General features: G+C 56.0%; 1 protein-coding gene across 1 annotated transcript; it reads right to left on the minus strand.

Annotated features, from left to right (window-relative positions):
* Positions 1–83: 83 nt before the first annotated feature.
* On the minus strand, positions 84–17,489 carry Cc2d1a (coiled-coil and C2 domain containing 1A). The gene is made up of 29 exons (XM_028858642.2): positions 17,209–17,489; positions 15,826–15,961; positions 13,932–14,044; positions 13,775–13,840; positions 13,396–13,530; positions 13,099–13,321; positions 10,369–10,487; positions 9,956–10,028; positions 8,362–8,433; positions 8,144–8,274; positions 8,003–8,075; positions 7,013–7,146; positions 6,490–6,595; positions 6,233–6,405; positions 4,583–4,705; positions 4,437–4,495; positions 4,249–4,365; positions 3,392–3,465; positions 3,263–3,321; positions 3,107–3,158; positions 2,505–2,604; positions 2,329–2,419; positions 2,075–2,212; positions 1,921–1,985; positions 1,197–1,260; positions 984–1,110; positions 714–790; positions 585–632; positions 84–516 (listed from the first exon to the last, which is right to left on the minus strand). The coding sequence occupies exons 1-29, from the start codon at positions 17,266–17,268 to the stop codon at positions 496–498; spliced, it is 2,829 nt and encodes a 942-aa protein (XP_028714475.1). The 5' UTR covers positions 17,269–17,489; the 3' UTR covers positions 84–495.
* Between the last annotated feature and the right edge of the window lie 103 nt (positions 17,490–17,592).

The following is a 17,592-nucleotide window of genomic DNA, read 5'->3' on the forward strand; positions in this document are numbered from 1 at the left end:
CTTTCCAGGGAACTGGGCTGGGTGGGGAGGCCCAGGCCAGCCACCGAGTGGGCTGTATCAAGGAAAAAAGACAGAGCTGGGGCGGGCATGGCCTTGGCTGTTTATTCTGTGTTGACCCTGGTGGGGTGGGGTGGGGTGGGGTGGGGTGTCAGCACAGCCCCTGGAGAGCCGCCGAGCGGACAGCTTAGTGGCATCTTTGGAGAGGGCTGTGGGGTTAAGACTGGTCGGGGCAGGAAGTAAAGTGCTTGCAGGACCCTCTGGGCTTGTGTCCCAGCCACCCTCCTTGCTCCAGATGCTCCTGGATGTGCAAACAGGACTCTCCAAGGCCCAACCAGCCAGACTGGGGTGAGGGTGCTGTCCCGATGTCCCTGGGGCCGGGGGCCTGGACAGGGTGAGTCCAGAACCAACTGTCCGCTGATTGTCTGCTTGTCTGCTCGGTGGCCCTGGAGCTCTGCCTGGCATTGGGCTGTGGGGCCTGTAGTCCAGGGATGGGCCTCACCTGCGGAGTCGCTGCAGCTAGGGGAGACACAGGGGTCAGGGGACCATCACCACACGTGCCCCTCCCCCCACCCATGGCCACTCACCTCGTTCTCCACCAGATTTCGCCGGTACAATGCCTCCTTCGCAGCCTCCTAGGGGAAGGGGTGATTGGCTGACAGTCCAAGATGACCCTGCCCCTAAACCTCAGGACCCGCCACACGGGCCCAGCTTACCCTGCTTCCGTCATAGCCCAGGCGCCGGGCGGCCTCCGTATAGAAATGCAGCTGGCGCTCCAGATGGGTTGCGTACTCTTGAGGAGTGGCAGTGGGGTCAGGGTCAGGGTCAGGTGGCTGCTCCCCCCCCCACTCCACGGGAGTTCTCAGTTCCCTACCCCTGCACAGACCTCTCTCCTGTCAGACGGCCTCTAGCTCCTTTTACAGTCCCTCCCTCCCCAGCCCCACCCCCCGCAGTCCCACCCCTCTGCAGCCCCACCCCTGCCCTACCCCTGCGGATGCCAGCGCCCCCCTGCTCCAGCTGTGCCCTCTGCCACTGGCTACGTTGAACTACGTCCTGGTACTGCTGGGCCACTTCTGGGGGCACAGGCCGGCGTGCCTGCCTCAAGGCCAGGATCTAGAGGATACGGGGTGGGGGGCTGTGAGCCCATCTGAAGCCGCTGCTAGGCCCGCCTCACTGCGCCCAGCAGGCCTGGCACCCACCTTCCTTTCTAGCCGCTCTTGGTCAAAGGCCAGCACACTGAGGCTATGCAGGGGCCGGGCTGATCTGCAGGGGAGAGAGGGCGCTGAGGGCTCAGGAGGAAGTGGTGGGGGCCAAAGGAGAGTAGGCAGAGGTACAGGGGCGAGGAGATCTCAGCAGGGCCTCAAGAAGTCCAGAGACCAGGGAAAAGTAGATCTGATGCTGGAGGGTTCTGGGGCATGTCTGCCATCCCAGCACTCAGGAAGGTGAGGCAGGGGGATCATGAATGAGTTTGAGACCTTCTTGAGGGAGAGAGACAAAGATAGAGACGGAGACAGAAGAAAAGTCGCCATGTCCATGAACTGAGAGGAAGGAGAGTGAAGACAGGAGGCTGAGGATGTTGACAAAGGTCAGATATCAAAAGGTCAAGCAGATGCCGGGCAGTGGTGGCGCACACCTTTAATCCCAGCACTCGGGAGGCAGAGGCAGGTGGATCTCTGTGAGTTCGAGAACAGCTTGGGCTACAGAGTGAGTCCCAGGAAAGGTGCAAAGCTACACAGAGAAACCCTGTCTCGAAAAACCAAACAAAACAAAGGGTCAAGCAGAGGCTTTTGAACTGAATTCCCTAAGAGAAGGTTTCCAGCATGGCTCTGGAGTCAGATAGGCTGTGGTGTGATGTGCCATGGAAACCACACAAGGAACCGAGACGAGACAGGGTCGCTTCAGTGTGACCTAGCCCAGACTCACCTGTTGTTGCCTGGTTCCCTCCAAGAGGCAGCTATGGGAGGCACCTTTGCTTTGGGCCCAGTGACCTGTTTTGGTACGGAGAGCCAGTCCAATGAGTCCTGAGCCCCTGACCCCAGCCCTACTCCCAGGGGTGGCCGATAGGCAGGGGACTCACAGCGGGCACAGCTGCTGGGAGGTGATCAATGACCAGCCACCTCTCCGTTGTAGTCTCCAACTGCTGGGCCGTCAATGGCTCCCGGATCCGGACCATCACTTCAAGCCGCCCCCCAGTGGGCCGGCGACCATCCAAAACCTAGGTAGGAATAAGAAGGGGTGCTGTGGGTAAGAGCAGCAGTCTCAAACAGAACCCTCAGGAATGCCAGGGGTGACGCTGGTGACGCAGTCTGCAAGCACCCGCCACCGCCTCACCTCCAGGATCTCATGAACTTCGCAAGCTGTCTCCAACATATCCAGCTTCAGCTGGGCTGTGCCCAGTACCCTGTCAGTCTTGAATAGCCCCCTGTGTGTAGGAAGGTGTAGGGAGCTCTAACAGTAGGCAGGCTACCCCTCAGCCCTGGAGCCCAGAACCTGTGACCCTGACTCACCCCTTGTGGACCACTTCAAACTTGATGCCCTTGGTTTGGATGGCCCTTCGGAAGCCACGGTGGCCACGGTTGATGCAGAGTTTGAACTGCTCCTTGAATTCTATGCAGGGAAGGAGGGAAGAATGAGAAGAGGTTGTCTGTGGGGGGTGTGCACTGGCCTGTGTGTGCCTGCGTGGGTATGTGTGTGTGGTGCACGCACGCACGCACGCACACGGGTATATGTTCATGTGGTGGTCAAAGCACCACCCCAGGTGTCAGCCTTCACCCCACCTTGTTTGAGACCATGTTGCTCTCATTTGTGCACCCCAACCTAACTGCCCACAAGCTCTCTTGTCCTCGCCACCGCAGGAGTGTGGGGTTGCAGAGGTGTGTTACTGAGCTGCCTTATGTCAGACCTGGAGATTCGAATTTACACACTTCTGCTTGCACTGCGCTTGCTTTACCTGCTGAACTGTCTTCCCTCAGTCCTTGTCTTTCTTTTTTTTCCGAGGGTGCTGGGGATGGAAGCCCAGGACTTGTGCATGCTGGGGTACACCTCTGAGCTACAATCCCACCCTGGCCCTAGTTTAAGTTTTTCTTTTGCAGGAGGCAAGGGGACTCACCAGGGGAGTCTGTATTTTTGATCACACTGGTCTTGTCTTTCTGAGCTTCTTCCTGTATCAGGGAGGGAGGAGGCAGCAATGATCAGGCCCAGGCTAGACCTGGACTTCCTGCTTGCCCTGCTTCCTGGTCCCCACCCACTTGGAGGTTGCACCTACCACATTGGGATAAGGGAAGTCAAACCGGACAAAGGCATCCAGGTCACTGGGGGACAGCCCTGCAGGAAAACAAAGGTCAGACCTAGGGAGAGAGACCAGCCCACCCCTGCTTCTGGGGCACCCCCTCACCTGTGGGTGTGGGCAAGTTGATTCCCTTCACGATAAACAGAAGCATGTCGTTGTTGCTCAAGTCCGGAAAGATCCTTTCAGTAGGCAGGGAAACAGAGGCAGGCACCTCAGTCCCAACCTGCAGCTCTCTTTTCCCTCAGTGGAGCGGGGAACCCCCAGATGGCGGGAATGCCACTCCGGGGTTCAGGCCGCAGAGTTAGGCCTGACTTCTGGGCTCTGTTCGGTGCTCACGTATTTATCTGGGACCTACTTCTATTGATGTTTCTGTATTTATTGTGTGTGTACACTCACGTGCACGCATGTGAAGAGAGAGTTCTTTTGCGAGTTCTGTTCTCGGAGCTCAGGTCGTCAGGCTTGGTAGAGGGCCCCTCTAGCTGCTGACCTACCTCCCTGGCCCTCATTTCCCAGCAGCATCTCAGCTGTGCCCTTTATATTCCTGGAGCCCTACTAATTGCCACCCAGGACTCCAGCAGCTGGAGGATCCTTTCCTTTTGAAACAAAGTCCCATGTAGCGCAGGCTGGCCTAAAACTCACCTATATATAGCCAAGGCTGGCCCTGAACTTCTGATCCTTCTGCCTCCACCTCCTGAGGGCTGGGATCACAGGCATGTACATCTGATAGATGAGATCCCGGATCCCAAGATCTCACAAGTGCTGGGTAAGCATTCTACCAACTGAGCTACACACCCAGCCTCTTCCTTCCATTGAATAATTACTTTCTGAGTGTCTGCCAAGTGCCAGCCAGGGCCCCAGCCAATGCAGCACTTCATGCCTTTGCATGCCTGTGTGCCAGAGTCGAGTCCCGCAATAGTGTAGCTCCCTCCCCAGCCACACCCCGGCGGGGGCTTTGGGCCTACTTGATGACATTGAAGGTCCTCTGCTCAAAGCGGGCAGCAGGTGAGGGGAGACTGCGGGCGAAGGCTTGCTTTAGGGTGTCCATGCTCCGCTTACAGTCTTCTGCCAGCTTCTCGAACCTGCAGGGAAGGCATTGCTTGGAGCCCTGGCCGCTGGGCTGCCAGTGCAGGTACTGGTGGGGGGCACTTACTTGATGGTTTCGGTAATGTTGCCCAGGTGGGTGAACTGTGTGGCGTGGTTCAGACACATCTGCAGGGGAGAGACTGAGTGTAGGTGGAAGGCCAGGAGGACTGTGCAGGGGACGGGGACGGGGACGGGTCATGGGTGGGAACTCACTTCATGTTGCTGTCTCAGGAGTTTGGTAAGCTCCCCATAGCGCCGCACAGCCTCCTGAGACAGTCCTGGGCCAGGCCGTTGCACCAGTACAAAATCGTCCTTGTTGACGGGGGCGGGGGGCACCTGTGGAGGATGAGGCTGGTGGGCAAGGGCCTCCTGGCCCACGAGGAGCAGCTCGTCAGGGCTCTGCCGTCTTCCTGCCCCTTACTCTATCTCCGGTATCTCCGGTCTCCCCTTAGGTCCTACACTGTCTGACACAATACAGCCATCCTTTGGGCATCCAAGCCTGTCTGTGCAGCCCCGTCTGTCTGTCTGTCTGTGCAGCCCCGTCTGTCTGTCTGCCTGTGCAGCCCCGTCTGTCTGTCTGCCTGTGCAGCCCCGTCTGTCTGTCTGCCTGTGCAGCCCCGTCTGTCTGTCTGCCTGTGCAGCCCCGTCTGTCTGTCTGCCTGTGCAGCCCCGTCTGTCTGTCTGTGCAGCCCCGTCTGTCTGTCTGTCTGTGCAGCCCTACTCTGGCTGGGAGCGAGGGATGCAGCAGTGAATAGAGACAGCCAAGCACTGTAGCACACACTGGTGATCTCAACGCGTAAGAGACTGTGGCCTAAGAACTGAAAGTCTGAGGACAGCATGCCATACGCAGTGAGTTCAAGGCCTGCCTGTACACAGTACAGAGGCCCTATCTTAAAAAAAAAAAAATCCGAACTAAAACTCTAAGAAGAGGGAGTCAGCCCAACAAGTCTCTCCCTGGGGAGCGTTCCAGGGAGAGAAGAGCACGCGCAAAGACCCTGAGGCTAGAGTGCAGCCGGCTGTGACACAGAGGGAGGAAGTGAAGGCGTGAGGCAGACCATGACGACCGGGCCACAGGAAAGCTCTGCATCTACCTGTGTCACTGCGGTCTCCCTCGCTAGAATGTGCGCCCCACAGGGTGCAGATATTTGTCTATTTTGCCCAACATTAGGGTCCCAGAACTCAGCGTGTGCTCCATACAGATATGTCTGTATGAATGCTGCTGTCTATCATACAAGGGGTCCTGGGATCCTGCCGTGTTTTCAGGTGGGAATCAGTCTTCAGGTCTCCAAAGACAAAAACAGTGCTGAGTGAACAGTTCTACCCAACGTGGCAGAACCTGTTAACTGTCTCACAGAGATTAGAGTCTCTTCCCTAGTAATGGCACACAATAGTGCTCCTAGCAAGAAGCTGCAAGCCTTAGAATCCTCTGCAGCAAGGTACAGCCAAATGGCTAGCTCCGGCCAATGGGAGATAAGCAAAAAGGCCTGGGTTCTGGAGGCAGCAGGGGTGCTCTGCTGTAGAGAAATAGAGGGCAGGGCGTCCCCAGTGCCTGCAATGACTCCTGTCCTTGTTACTCCACCCTTTCCATGGGGAGGCGTCAACGGGTCAGTGATCCATTTGGATCCTGTGGACTAGGACAAGACCCTAGGACATGAAAAGCAAAACCATGGGAAGGGCCCGGGCTCCTCAGGCACCTGTGATAGAGTCCAGCCTGTCCTAAGTGTGACATCAAGAAACAACTGTCTCCTTTCAACTGCTGCCCTCCAGGGCCTGTGTCCCGGCACCTTAAGGATGACCAGTACAGTACGTTCTAGGTCCCATGGTTGCCTGGGCCACAGGCAGCGTGCATGGTAGAGGCCTCACCTTGGCGATGTCCACAGGCAGCCCATTGCGAGAGGCCTCCAGCATGGGCTCCAGCCCTTTGGCCTGGCGCAGGTGCATCTTGGCGCCCTCGACATCATTCTTTTGCTTGGCGCGCAGTGCGGCCTGCAGGAGCTGCTTCTTGCGGCCCTCCAGAAAGGCCAGCTGCTGCTGGGCTGTAGGTGGGAGGCCTCAGTGGGGGCTGCCCAACCCAGTGGGGTCAGGTTGGCCTGGGTAGCCAGGGCAGGGGGGGAACTTACCCCTGGTGGATGTACCCTTGGGGGCTGCTTTGCCTGCTGGTCCTGATGAGGGCGCCCTGGAGGGTGAGGACTTCAGCTGGGTTGTAGGGGCAGCAGGAGTGTTTTGCTGCAGAGAAACAGGAGTCAGGATGTTCCCACTGCCTGCAATGACTCATTCTCAAGTGTCGGAACCCCAAACCAAGGACCTATCTCTGGGTCTTCAACAAACTCATTATGTAGCTGAAGCTGGCTTTGAACTCCCCACCCCAGGCTGAGATCACAGGTATGAGCCAGTGTGCCTGCCTCATCCTCAGCACTGACCACATCTATGGTCCTGAGTCTACCTACTCTCTGCAACAGCTCGTCCCAGGGAGGCTACTCTGTGCCCATTCTGCAGATCAAAGGACTAAGGCTCAGGGAGCATAAGGCTTGCCCACAGCCCACAGCCCAGAAGTGGCAGGCCTATGGTGTGGGGCTGGGTCACTCCTGCTTGGCCCAGGCCTCTGTCCTTGTCACATCCCACCTCAGCCCTGACCCCCTGTACCTTTTTAGGAGCTTCCTCCTCCTCCTCCTCTGAGCCTTCATCATGGTTAGCAAGCTTCATGGCAGTTTCCAGGACCCCCACCAGACTCTGCTGGGTAGACTCTGCATTCTCCAAGCCCTGAATTGGGGGGAAGCCTGGCGGCAGAGTGACCTGGTCAATGCCTTCCCACTGTTGTGAGGGCGACACCAATCTCTCCTCCTCCTAAGGAATTCCAAGCCTTTCTTTTTGTTAGTTTTCTGTTTCTGAAACAGCCTCACTATGTAGCTCAGGTTGGCCTTGAACTTGCAATCCTCCTGCCTCATCCTCCCAAGCACTGGCATTACAGGTGTGTGCCATGCTAGTCTTGCTGTTTTCTGCATGCCAAAGATGGAGCCTGGGGCTTTGTGCAGGCTAGGTAAGTGTCCTGGCACCGCTCTGGCCCCTGCAGCCACCCTGAGACAGACAGATCTGAGTGGAGTTGCTGTGGGTCCTCTAAGTACTGACTCCTCTCCCACGCAACTGGTTTCTCCTGCTGGAGCTCCAGGGCCTGCACAGATTCTAACAGACTCTGTCAGGTGGGCCTCAGCTGGGAAGGGGCTCCCAGATGTGGAAGGCAGCTGTTTCCACAGAAGACAGGTAGGCAGCTGAGAACTTAAGAGGGTTCTACTCTGCCGAGGAAGATTTTGGGAAGTCCAAGTCTGAAGGCTTGGCAGGAGTGAATGGAATGAAGCAGGGAGGAGGGAGACCACTGGGAGATAGGACAGGCTCCAGACAACCTCCTCATTTTGAGAACTTTCCAGTTTCCCTGAAAGAAACATTTCTGTCATGACTCACTTCACTCTGGCTGAGAGGCTTGCAAAGTTCCTGAGTACACAGCATGGCTGTAGGAGACAGCCCGTAAGCAGGAACCGACCAGCAAAGGCCCAGCGTAGAGGGAGTGGGGTGGTGGGGCCCTTCCTTGGGACAGACCTTACCTGGGGGGAAACATACCTAACTAGAGGTGTAGCCCACCTGGAGGCACTGGTAGCTCCGCCACGTCCACAGCTCGGCCTGCCTTGTGGGCCCGAATGGCATCTTGGTATTGCTGCAAGGCACAGAGGCGTTAGGGGACCTGAGAGAGGTCCTGGGGGCATTCGTCTGGTCCCTACACACCTTGACAATGCGCTCATGCATGCGTGCCTTCCGTTGGTCACCCTTGGCCTTGGCCTGGGCTGCAGCCACATGGTACCGCTCCATCCGCTGCTCCAGCGCCTCCAGGAGGCTCCTCGGGGGTTGGGGAACCTCTGGCCAGAGGAGGTGGGAAGAGGTTAAGGGGGAGGGAATTGGGCACTGGTCCAGTCTGGCCACCTCTAGGGATCTTAGCAGCCTACCTGGCCTGATGGGTGCTGAGGCGGGAGTCAAAGGTTGTGCTGCTGGCAGAGGGGACTCAGGGGACAGCTGGTCTGGAGACAGAGAGGCCCAGCCCAGTGAGGGCTTGCTTGGTGACCCTGGACAGCTCCAAGATGGATAGTAGGAGCAGGAGGGGACATGGATAGGGTCCTCACCAGGTGAGGGGACATGGGATAGGGTCCTCACCAGGTGGAGGGGACATGGGATAGGGTCCTCACCAGGTGGAGGGGACATGGGATAGGGTCCTCACCAGGTGGAGGGGACATGGGATAGGGTCCTCACCAGGTGGAGGGGACATGGGATAGGGTCCTCACCAGGTGAGGGGACATGGGATAGGGTCCTCACCAGGTGGAGGGGACATGGGATAGGGTCCTCACCAGGTGGAGGAACATGGGATAGGGTCCTCACCAGGTGGGGGACATGGGATAGGGTCCTCACCAGGTGGGGGACATGGGATAGGGTCCTCACCAGGTGGAGGACATGGGATAGGGTCCTCACCAGGTGGGGGACATGGGATAGGGTCCTCACCAGGTGGAGGGGACATGGGATAGGGTCCTCACCAGGTGGGGGACATGGGATAGGGTCTCACAGGTGGGGGACATGGGATAGGGTCCTCACCAGGTGGAGGACATGGGATAGGGTCCTCACCAGGTGGAGGACATGGGATAGGGTCCTCACCAGGTGAGGGGACATGGGATAGGGTCCTCACCAGGTGGAGGACATGGGATAGGGTCCTCACCAGGTGGGGGACATGGGATAGGGTCCTCACCAGGTGAGGGACATGGATAGGGTCCTCACCAGGTGGAGGACATGGGATAGGGTCCTCACCAGGTGGGGGACATGGGATAGGGTCCTCACCAGGTGGGGGACATGGATAGGGTCCTCACCAGGTGGAGGACATGGGATAGGGTCCTCACCAGGTGGAGGGGACATGGGATAGGGTCCTCACCAGGTGGAGGGGACATGGGATAGGGTCCTCACCAGGTGAGGGGACATGGATAGGGTCCTCACCAGGTGAGGGGACATGGGATAGGGTCCTCACCAGGTGGAGGGGACATGGGATAGGGTCCTCACCAGGTGGGGGGACATGGGATAGGGTCCTCACCAGGTGGAGGGGACATGGGATAGGGTCCTCACCAGGTGGGGGGGGACATGGGATAGGGTCCTCACCAGGTGAGGGGACATGGGATAGGGTCCTCACCAGGTGGGGGGACATGGGATAGGGTCCTCACCAGGTGGAGGGGACATGGGATAGGGTCCTCACCAGGTGAGGGGACATGGGATAGGGTCCTCACCAGGTGGAGGGGACATGGGATAGGGTCCTCACCAGGTGAGGGGACATGGGATAGGGTCCTCACCAGGTGAGGGACATGGGATAGGGTCCTCACCAGGTGGGGGGGACATGGGATAGGGTCCTCACCAGGTGAGGGGACATGGGATAGGGTCCTCACCAGGTGAGGGACATGGGATAGGGTCCTCACCAGGTGGGGGGGACATGGGATAGGGTCCTCACCAGGTGAGGGGACATGGGATAGGGTCCTCACCAGGTGGGGGGACATGGGATAGGGTCCTCACCAGGTGGAGGGGGCAGGCGGGAAAGGTCCACCAGTTCCCCACGGCTCAAGGCCTCCAAGACAGGGTCAAAACTCTGGGAGAAAGAATGAGATGAGTGGGAAAGGGGCTGCCAGGACCCCAGGGGGTGTTCCATACCCTGCCCAGTGGCAGAGGACTGCCCCCTCCCTGGGGCCACCCAACCCATGCTCTACCAATACTGAGATACTGATAAGGGGCACAGAAGATGGTGGCAGACTAGAGAGGAAGGAGCCGGCGGGAGGGAGGCCTGCACTCTCCCCGGGCCCCTCCGCCGGCAGGCCCCTCCCCCGGCAGGCCCTCCCCCGGCAGGCCCCTCCCCCGGCAGGCCCCTCCCCCGGCAGGCCCCTCCCCCAGCAGGCCCCTCCGCCAGCAGCCCCGTCTGGGCTGAAACGTACCTTGGCTACTCTCAGGTGTCTGGTGGCCGCCGCGCTGTCGCCCTGATGCTTGGCATGGAGGGCAGCCAGCTTGTACTCATGCTGGAGGCTCTGCAACTGGGCCAGGGGGGTGCAGGGACCTAGAAAGAGGAACGCAGAAGCCCAGGCCACGCTTACCACACAAACTGTCTGATTCTTACAGGTTTTGAACCCATTTCATAGATGGACACCTGAGGGTCAGAGAGGGCATGCTCTCTGCCAAGACCACTCAGCTTTCAGGTGGCATGAGGCACAATCAACCCTAGGCCTGGAGGTTCTGAGCAGTAGAGTTTCTCTCCTCAGAATTCTTTAAATCCTGCTGTACACCCTTCTAACTTATCAAACTTCTTCTTTTTAAAACTTTTTAAAACTTATTTCATGTGCACTGGTGCTTTGCCATGGGTGTCGGGTCCCCTGGAACTGCAGTTACAGACAGTTGTAAGCTGCCATGTGGGTGCTGGGAACTGAACCCAGATCCTCTGGAAGAGCAGTCAGTGCCCTTAACCACTGAGCTATCTCCTCAGCCCCCCCCCCCCCCGATTGCTTCTTAAACTTTAAAAAGTAGCCAAGGCTGCCACTCACAGTACCTTAAAACTATGAGCATTAGCCGGGCAGTGGTGGCACACGCCTTTAATCCCAGCACTCAAGAGGCACAGCCAGGACGAGGCCAGCCTGGTCTACAGAGTAAGATCCAGGACAGGCACCAAAACTACACAGAGAAACCCTGTCTGGAAAAACCAAACAAACAAAAACAAAACCAAAAATCCAAAAATCCTATGAGCATTATAGAGAGCTAACCGTATGCCTTTCCCCGCTATGTGGCATCTGGGTCTCGGGGTCGATGGTGGAATGGGGGCCTGGCACATGCTGGGCACCTGCACAGTCACCAAACTACGCTGATGGCTGCAACCCCAGGCTTTCTGACCAGGAGACGCAGCAGGCAAAGACATCTGCATCACCTGGTGGCCTCGGGTTGATTCCTGGAACCTACACAGTAGGAGGTGAGAAGTGACTCCCATGGGTTATCCTCGGACCTTTGCAACTTTCCACGGCACAGACAGCCCCCACCCCAGTTAAAAATGTAAAATTAAAAGTGATTGGGAACTCAACAACGTTCACTTTAATGAACACTTTTGGATTCATTTGTTTTATGTGTGAGTGCTTTGCCTGTGGGTATGTATGTGCCCACAGGTGTGCCTGGTGCCCCTGGGAGGCCAGGGAGGGCGTCAGTTCCTTTGAAACTGGAGTTACAGACAGTTGTGAGCCACCATGTGGGAGTTGGGAATCAAACCTGGGTCTTCTTCAAGATCAACAAATACTCTTAACTGCTGATCCATCTCTCCAGGCCCCCTACTTCTTCCTTTGAGTGTGAGACAAGGTCTTATTATATAGCCCTGGCTGGCTAGGCTTGCTATATAGACCAGGCTGGCTTTGAACTCAAAGTGATCTGCCTTCCAAGTACCGGGTTTAAAGGACTACCTCTTATTTTGTAAATTATAGTTAAATACAGAAAACTTACTTAAAATTGTTTTTTTTTCCTTCTCTTTTAAATATTTTCTTTTTATTTTGGGGGGTTAAGGTGGTACACACCTTTAATCTTTGTCCTCAGGAGGCAGAGGCAGGAGGACCTCTGTGAGTTCACAGCCAGCCAGGGCTACACAGTGACTTCCAGGACAGCCAGGGCTACACAGTGAGACCCTGACTCTACTGTGCACGTGGGGTCAGGTGACAGTTTTGAACACCTGGCCCCTTCTCCCATCTTTGCTGGTCTCAGTCTTTACCCACTTCACTGGTCTCCTTTTCTCTTTCTGAGGAGGGTCTTTCTACGTAGCACAGGCTATCCTTCAAGTTGTGATCCTCCTGCATCAGGCCTCCTTAGTGCTGGACTGACATGTATACGCCAACATGCCTGACTCATTGTAACCATGCTTTTGTGTCTGTATTGTTTTATGTGTGGACATGTGTGCCTGTAGAGGTCAGAGGCCAACATCAAGAGTCTTCCTCAATTCTTTCTGAGACAGTCACTCACTGAACTTGGAGCTCCCGACTGGCTAGATGGGCTGGCCAGCAGCAAGCCCTAAGATCCTCCTGTCTGGGTCCTCCCGCTGGGATTCAGGTACACACACCCATGCCCAGCTTTCTGCACAGGTCCTGGGATCTGGACTCACGTCCTCATGCGTATATGGCAGAAACTTTACCTGCTGATAGCCATCTCCCTATCTATTAACCGCCTCCCCCTCACCCCCATTTTTTTGAGACAGGGTTTCTCTGTGTAACAGCCCTGGCTGGCCTGGAACTCAGCTGTCTGCCTCCTGAGTGCTGGGATTAAAGGAGTGTGCCACCACTCCGGGCTCTATTAAGCACTTTTAAGTGTACAGTTTCAGGGCACACAACATCCACAAAACAGTGCAGCCCCCCCCCCACCTCTATGACGGATTTCCCCTGGACACTCACTCCTGTCCCGACCCCCCCATGCCACCTGCCATCCACTTCCTGTGCTCACGGACCCGACAGCCCTGGGGCCTCCTGGGAATGGATTAGTGTCTCTGTCTTTACAGCTTCTTCACTTAACATCATGTCCTCATGGCTCTTCCATGTTAGAACATGCTAAAAAAATGAAAACATTCCCTTTTATGGTGCACAGCCTATGTTTTGAGGTCTCTGAAGAGCCCGCAGAGACCCTGTATCACCCTGGCCCTTCCCACCATTTACTTGGAGGCAGCTGGGGCTTGGCAGAGGTTTGTGTGATGGTAGACGGGGTCTCCAAGGTGGCACTGGACTCTGGAGCTGGCAGGTTCACAGGAGACGGGTGGGGAGCAGCATGGGTGTGGCTGTGCCCGGCCACTGGTGCCTTCCCCAGTGTGACAAGTGGGGGGATGTCTGCTTCATTGATGATGGTGCCCTTCCTGGAAGAGGCCAGCAGGTTTTCCAGTGTCTGAAACAGGATGTGAGTATGAGTCTGAGAGTGAGTCGGAGCTCAGTCCCAGCACCCGCCCTCGGCCTGCTCACCTTGAGTCCCCGGTCACAGCGTCGCATCTTGGCACTGTCCCCGGCCTGTCTGGCGCTCTCCACTGCCGACTGGTAGAGGGCCAGCCTCTCCTGCAATATGGCCTCTACTCCTGGGATGGAACCTGAAGGCTTTGGCTACAGGAGGATTGGGGATACAATCTGGGTGGTGACCCCACTTAGGCCACCCTGACCAACCCCTTCTAACATGAACACATATTTCCCCTGGAACAATCTTCCTCGCTCCCAGTGATGGAGACGTCCCAGTTCAGAGGTTCAGAGGTAGCATATCACCTGTGCCCAAGGTCACATGCAGAAGGGGTGAAAGGTGAGCCTTAAAACTCCAGGCTGCGTGCCTATGTGTGACTTAGGGGAGACATACCTGGGCCACAGGCATCAGGGGCTCCACAGCCTTCTGTTCCTCCCCAAGAACCTCGTTTAGCTCTGCCTGCAGGGATACATGGCCAGAGTAGGAGGTAGAGGTTGCTGGACAGGGCACTGAGATGATACATTGCCATATGTCCTGGCCCTGTGCTCACCAGCAGGTCCTCATCAGCCTCCACATCATCCTCATCGGTCCCCTCCTCATCCTCATCCACGTCTCTCATGCAGAGCCGGGCCATCTTCTCAATGGCCTCCATTGGCAGGGGACCTGGGGGCAGGAAGAAGCTTCAGCTAGAGCAGGATGCTCCCAGAGCCCCAGGCACCCATCCCCACCCTCAGGGCCCTGAAGAACAGCACAGCAAGCAACAGAAGAACAGATCCCCTCCCCGACGGCTCGCTGTGCCACATCACCACCCTGGAGCCCTTCTCCAAGCACCCATCTCTTCCCTGGCCAGTCTCAGTTATGGTGCCAGGCACCCTGGGTTCGAGCCTCAGCTCTGGAACAGTCTCACTGTATGACGCTGAGCAAGTTACTTCACCTCCCTGGGCTTCAGGAGAGCGGTGACTTAGCAGTGGACTGTGGGACTAAAGGTGAATTAAATTCTTGGAGCAGCAAGGCCTCCAGCTGTCCCTGCCTCATCTCCAGAGAGCAGCACCCTCCTCCCCAGGCTTGCATCCTGATACATTCTGTGAATCCCCACTCTTGTGCTTGGGGATACAATCAAGTAAAATAAAGGCTACCATAGAGCTCATCACATAAGATGGACAGCCACAAGGTTGCTAGCAGCTCTCCTGTGTGGTAAATACAGCACACAGGTACACTGGACAGGATGACACACATCTGGAGAAGGAGCTGAGATGTTATCCTGGCATTCAGAGCATCATGTAATTTATTAACGATTCTGGAGTTCCACCACTTAATTACCTCTACACTGGATGTGGGTAGGTGAAAACACAGAAAACCATGAATCAAGTGGGAGACTAGATCGATGACATGTTGTTGGCATGGTGCTTCCGTTTAAGGAAACACTATTCTCAAAAAAAAAAAAAAAGTTAAAAGCTGGGCAGTGGTGGTGCATGCCTTTAATCCCAGCACTCGGGAGGCAGAGGCAGGCGGATCTCTGTGAGTTCGAGGCCAGCCTGGTCTACAAAGTGAGTTCCAGGACAGCCAGGGCTGTTACACAGAGAAACTCTGCCTCGAAAAACCAGGGGAAAAAAAAAAAAAAAAAAAAAGGAACCAGTGTTCTGTAAAGCATATAAGGGACTGACTTATTGAATACTGGGAAGTACAACTAAGGCTGTATTTCACATTATCTAGTGTTTGTGTGCACATTTGTGTGCTGCGGCCCATGTGGAGAGGGACAGAACACAACGGTGTCAGGCTTGCAAGCCTCTTTACCCACTGAGCCATCCTGCTGCCCTCTGGTCATGGTTTTTTTAACCAGTAACCCACAACCTTGTCCTCTGGGTGCTTCTATCTAAAGATTTACTGGGTGTTGACAGTGCACCCTGCACTGGGGACCAGCAGGCCTGTGGCTCCCCTGAATGCGGCCACCTAACACACACACGGTACTTACCAAAGGCACAGGATCACCACCTATACTTCCAAACACCAGGCAGCGCTGCTTAGGGCCACTGCGAACAGTCAAATTACTCACACAAAGCACAAAGCAAGGGACTGGGAAGATGGCCCGGTGGTTACCAGTGCAGAGGACCCGAGTTTGGTTCCCACAACCACTTCAGCTCTGGGGAATCTGATACCCTCTTCCGGCTTTCATGTATGCTTGTACACGTGACACACACACAACACAGACATACACAAACACACACACACTTCTAAAAAAAAGAAAGAAAATGGTGGCAGAAAACAGACTGGATGAGGCCCAGCTGTATTCACAACTGACCCTGTCACCTAGACCCTAGACTCCAGGAAGGTGGGGGGTCTTTTGTCGTTCCCCCCCCCAACACACTTCCAACCCAGTGCCTGGCTCCAAGTACTGTCCACTGCAGAAGTTCCAAAAATATTCTCAAGTATGTTGGGCATCTTACCTTTGCCTTTGAGTTTCTCCAGGGCCTGGGGCTGGTTCCCCACCAAAGCCAAGAACTCAGCCTCCAGTTCCTCATCATTTACCCCATCCTCAGGGATCACCAGGCCATCCGGGGAGAAATCAACCAGCAGACCGAGCTGTGGGAACAACCATGGTCTAGTTAGACCTTCCAAATACCACTCAGACAGAGGTAGCCAGGATGGATCCACAGAGTCCCCATGGAAGGTAGGAACCAAATCTCTAAAAGTAAACTGTTTCCTGGGGATCCTAGGAGGCTGAGACACACATACCATGCAACAGTGTCCTGGCCCTTTGACTGAGCCCTAACCCTAGCATGTACAAAGCCCTGGGTTCCATCCCCAGCATGGCAAGGAAAAAAATTTAAAAATGTAAGCCCTGACAACAACGTCTAAGTTGAAACTAGGTCTTCTCTGCAGACCTGCCCTGTTTTGGCTAATGACCAATAGAATATGATGGTATTCATTTGCACACATATGACACACACACAACACACACACACACACACACACACACACACACACACACACACTTCTAAAAAAAGAAGGAAAATTGTGGCAGAAAACAATATATGAGATACATGAAATTACCCTTTCTGTAGGTCCAAACTGGCCAAATACTAGCAATTATGCATAGATCCACCTACTGGGAATAATTACATACTATGTTCTAGCATTTTCCATAAATAATCTCAATAAGTCTTTACAACTGTCCTGCCATTTAGGGACTCTTCCAGGCCTCCATTCCACAGGTGGGAAAACTGAGGCTCAGAGCTACAAATATATCTGTCAAACGTACCAAGGCCAGGATGGAACCCAGGTCATACAGACTCAGACCTGAACACTGACCTAGGCCCTGGGCTCCCCTGTTCAAAGCTGGGACAAATCAAATTTCCACAGGCTTTGGATCTGGGAGTATGGCGCTGGGCCACACAGTTCTGTAGGTTTTCCTGTACACCCCTGTACGGACATTTCTGTCTGGCCAGGCTGTTCATTCTTATGACCTTGGCTAGCTGTCTTGTCTACCTGAGCCTCAGTGTCCTCATCTATACAAATGGGAGTAAAGAGTGTGGCCTGGCCCAGCTGATTCAAAGGCTTGAAAAGCTGGTCTGATCGCCGCTGACTCTTCCCAGCTGGGACTGCTGCAGCAACAGGTGTTTCCCCGACACCAGGGTGGGGAGCCAGACGCTGCATGGGTCAGGCCAGTAGGCCTTACAGCCAGGGGGCGGGGACTTGGGTTCACCTGGTGGCGAGGATCAGTCTTTTCTGGGGGTGGGGCACTCCCCGCGAATGTGAAGAAGGGTGGGGAGAGACCCTGAGGAAGGGTGGAAAGAGACCCCTAGGTGGGCAGCAGGGCGCACACTCACCTGGCGGGCGGTGACAGCGCCTCGGCCCGGAGGTGCCGGGGGTCCATTCCTCTTGTGCATCTTCCAGGGTCGAAGCCCGGACTACCAGCCCTGGCACCTTGGCCTTGCCCTGCCTCTTCCCCGAAGCCGGGTCTCTGAGCTCGCTGTGCTCCTGAGCCCTGAGTGCCTCCTCCGTGCCCGGCCCCCGAGATTCCCGAGTTTTAGCCACCTTGCTTCCGCCTTGGCCTTCGGGAGCGCGACTACGGTGTTCGCGGGATCTCTGTAACTAAACTACAATTCCCGGCAGCCAGTGCGCGAACGCGCATGCGTTTCACATGAGGTGGCGCGGAGAGAGGGCGGAGCGTGCGTAAGGCGCGGCGCGGGTGCTGCGCGTGCGTGGGGCGG

Source organism: Peromyscus leucopus, chromosome 5 (assembly GCF_004664715.2).
Source record: "Peromyscus leucopus breed LL Stock chromosome 5, UCI_PerLeu_2.1, whole genome shotgun sequence".
NCBI classification, from domain to species: domain Eukaryota; kingdom Metazoa; phylum Chordata; class Mammalia; order Rodentia; family Cricetidae; genus Peromyscus; species Peromyscus leucopus.

What these genes read in the sequence shown, in the direction of transcription:
- Cc2d1a (XM_028858642.2), bottom strand. Translation starts at nt 17,268, where the DNA reads ATGCACAAGAGGAATGGACCCCCGGCACCTCCGGGCCGAGGCGCTGTC. An exon ending in CTCAGCACCCATCAGGCCAG is followed by an intron (nt 8,275 to 8,361) that starts GTAGGCTGCTAA and finishes TCCTCTGGCCAG; the next exon opens with AGGTTCCCCAACCCCCGAGG. An exon ending in GGGCGCTGGCATCCGCAGGG is followed by an intron (nt 791 to 983) that starts GTAGGGCAGGGG and finishes CCACTCCTCAAG; the next exon opens with AGTACGCAACCCATCTGGAG.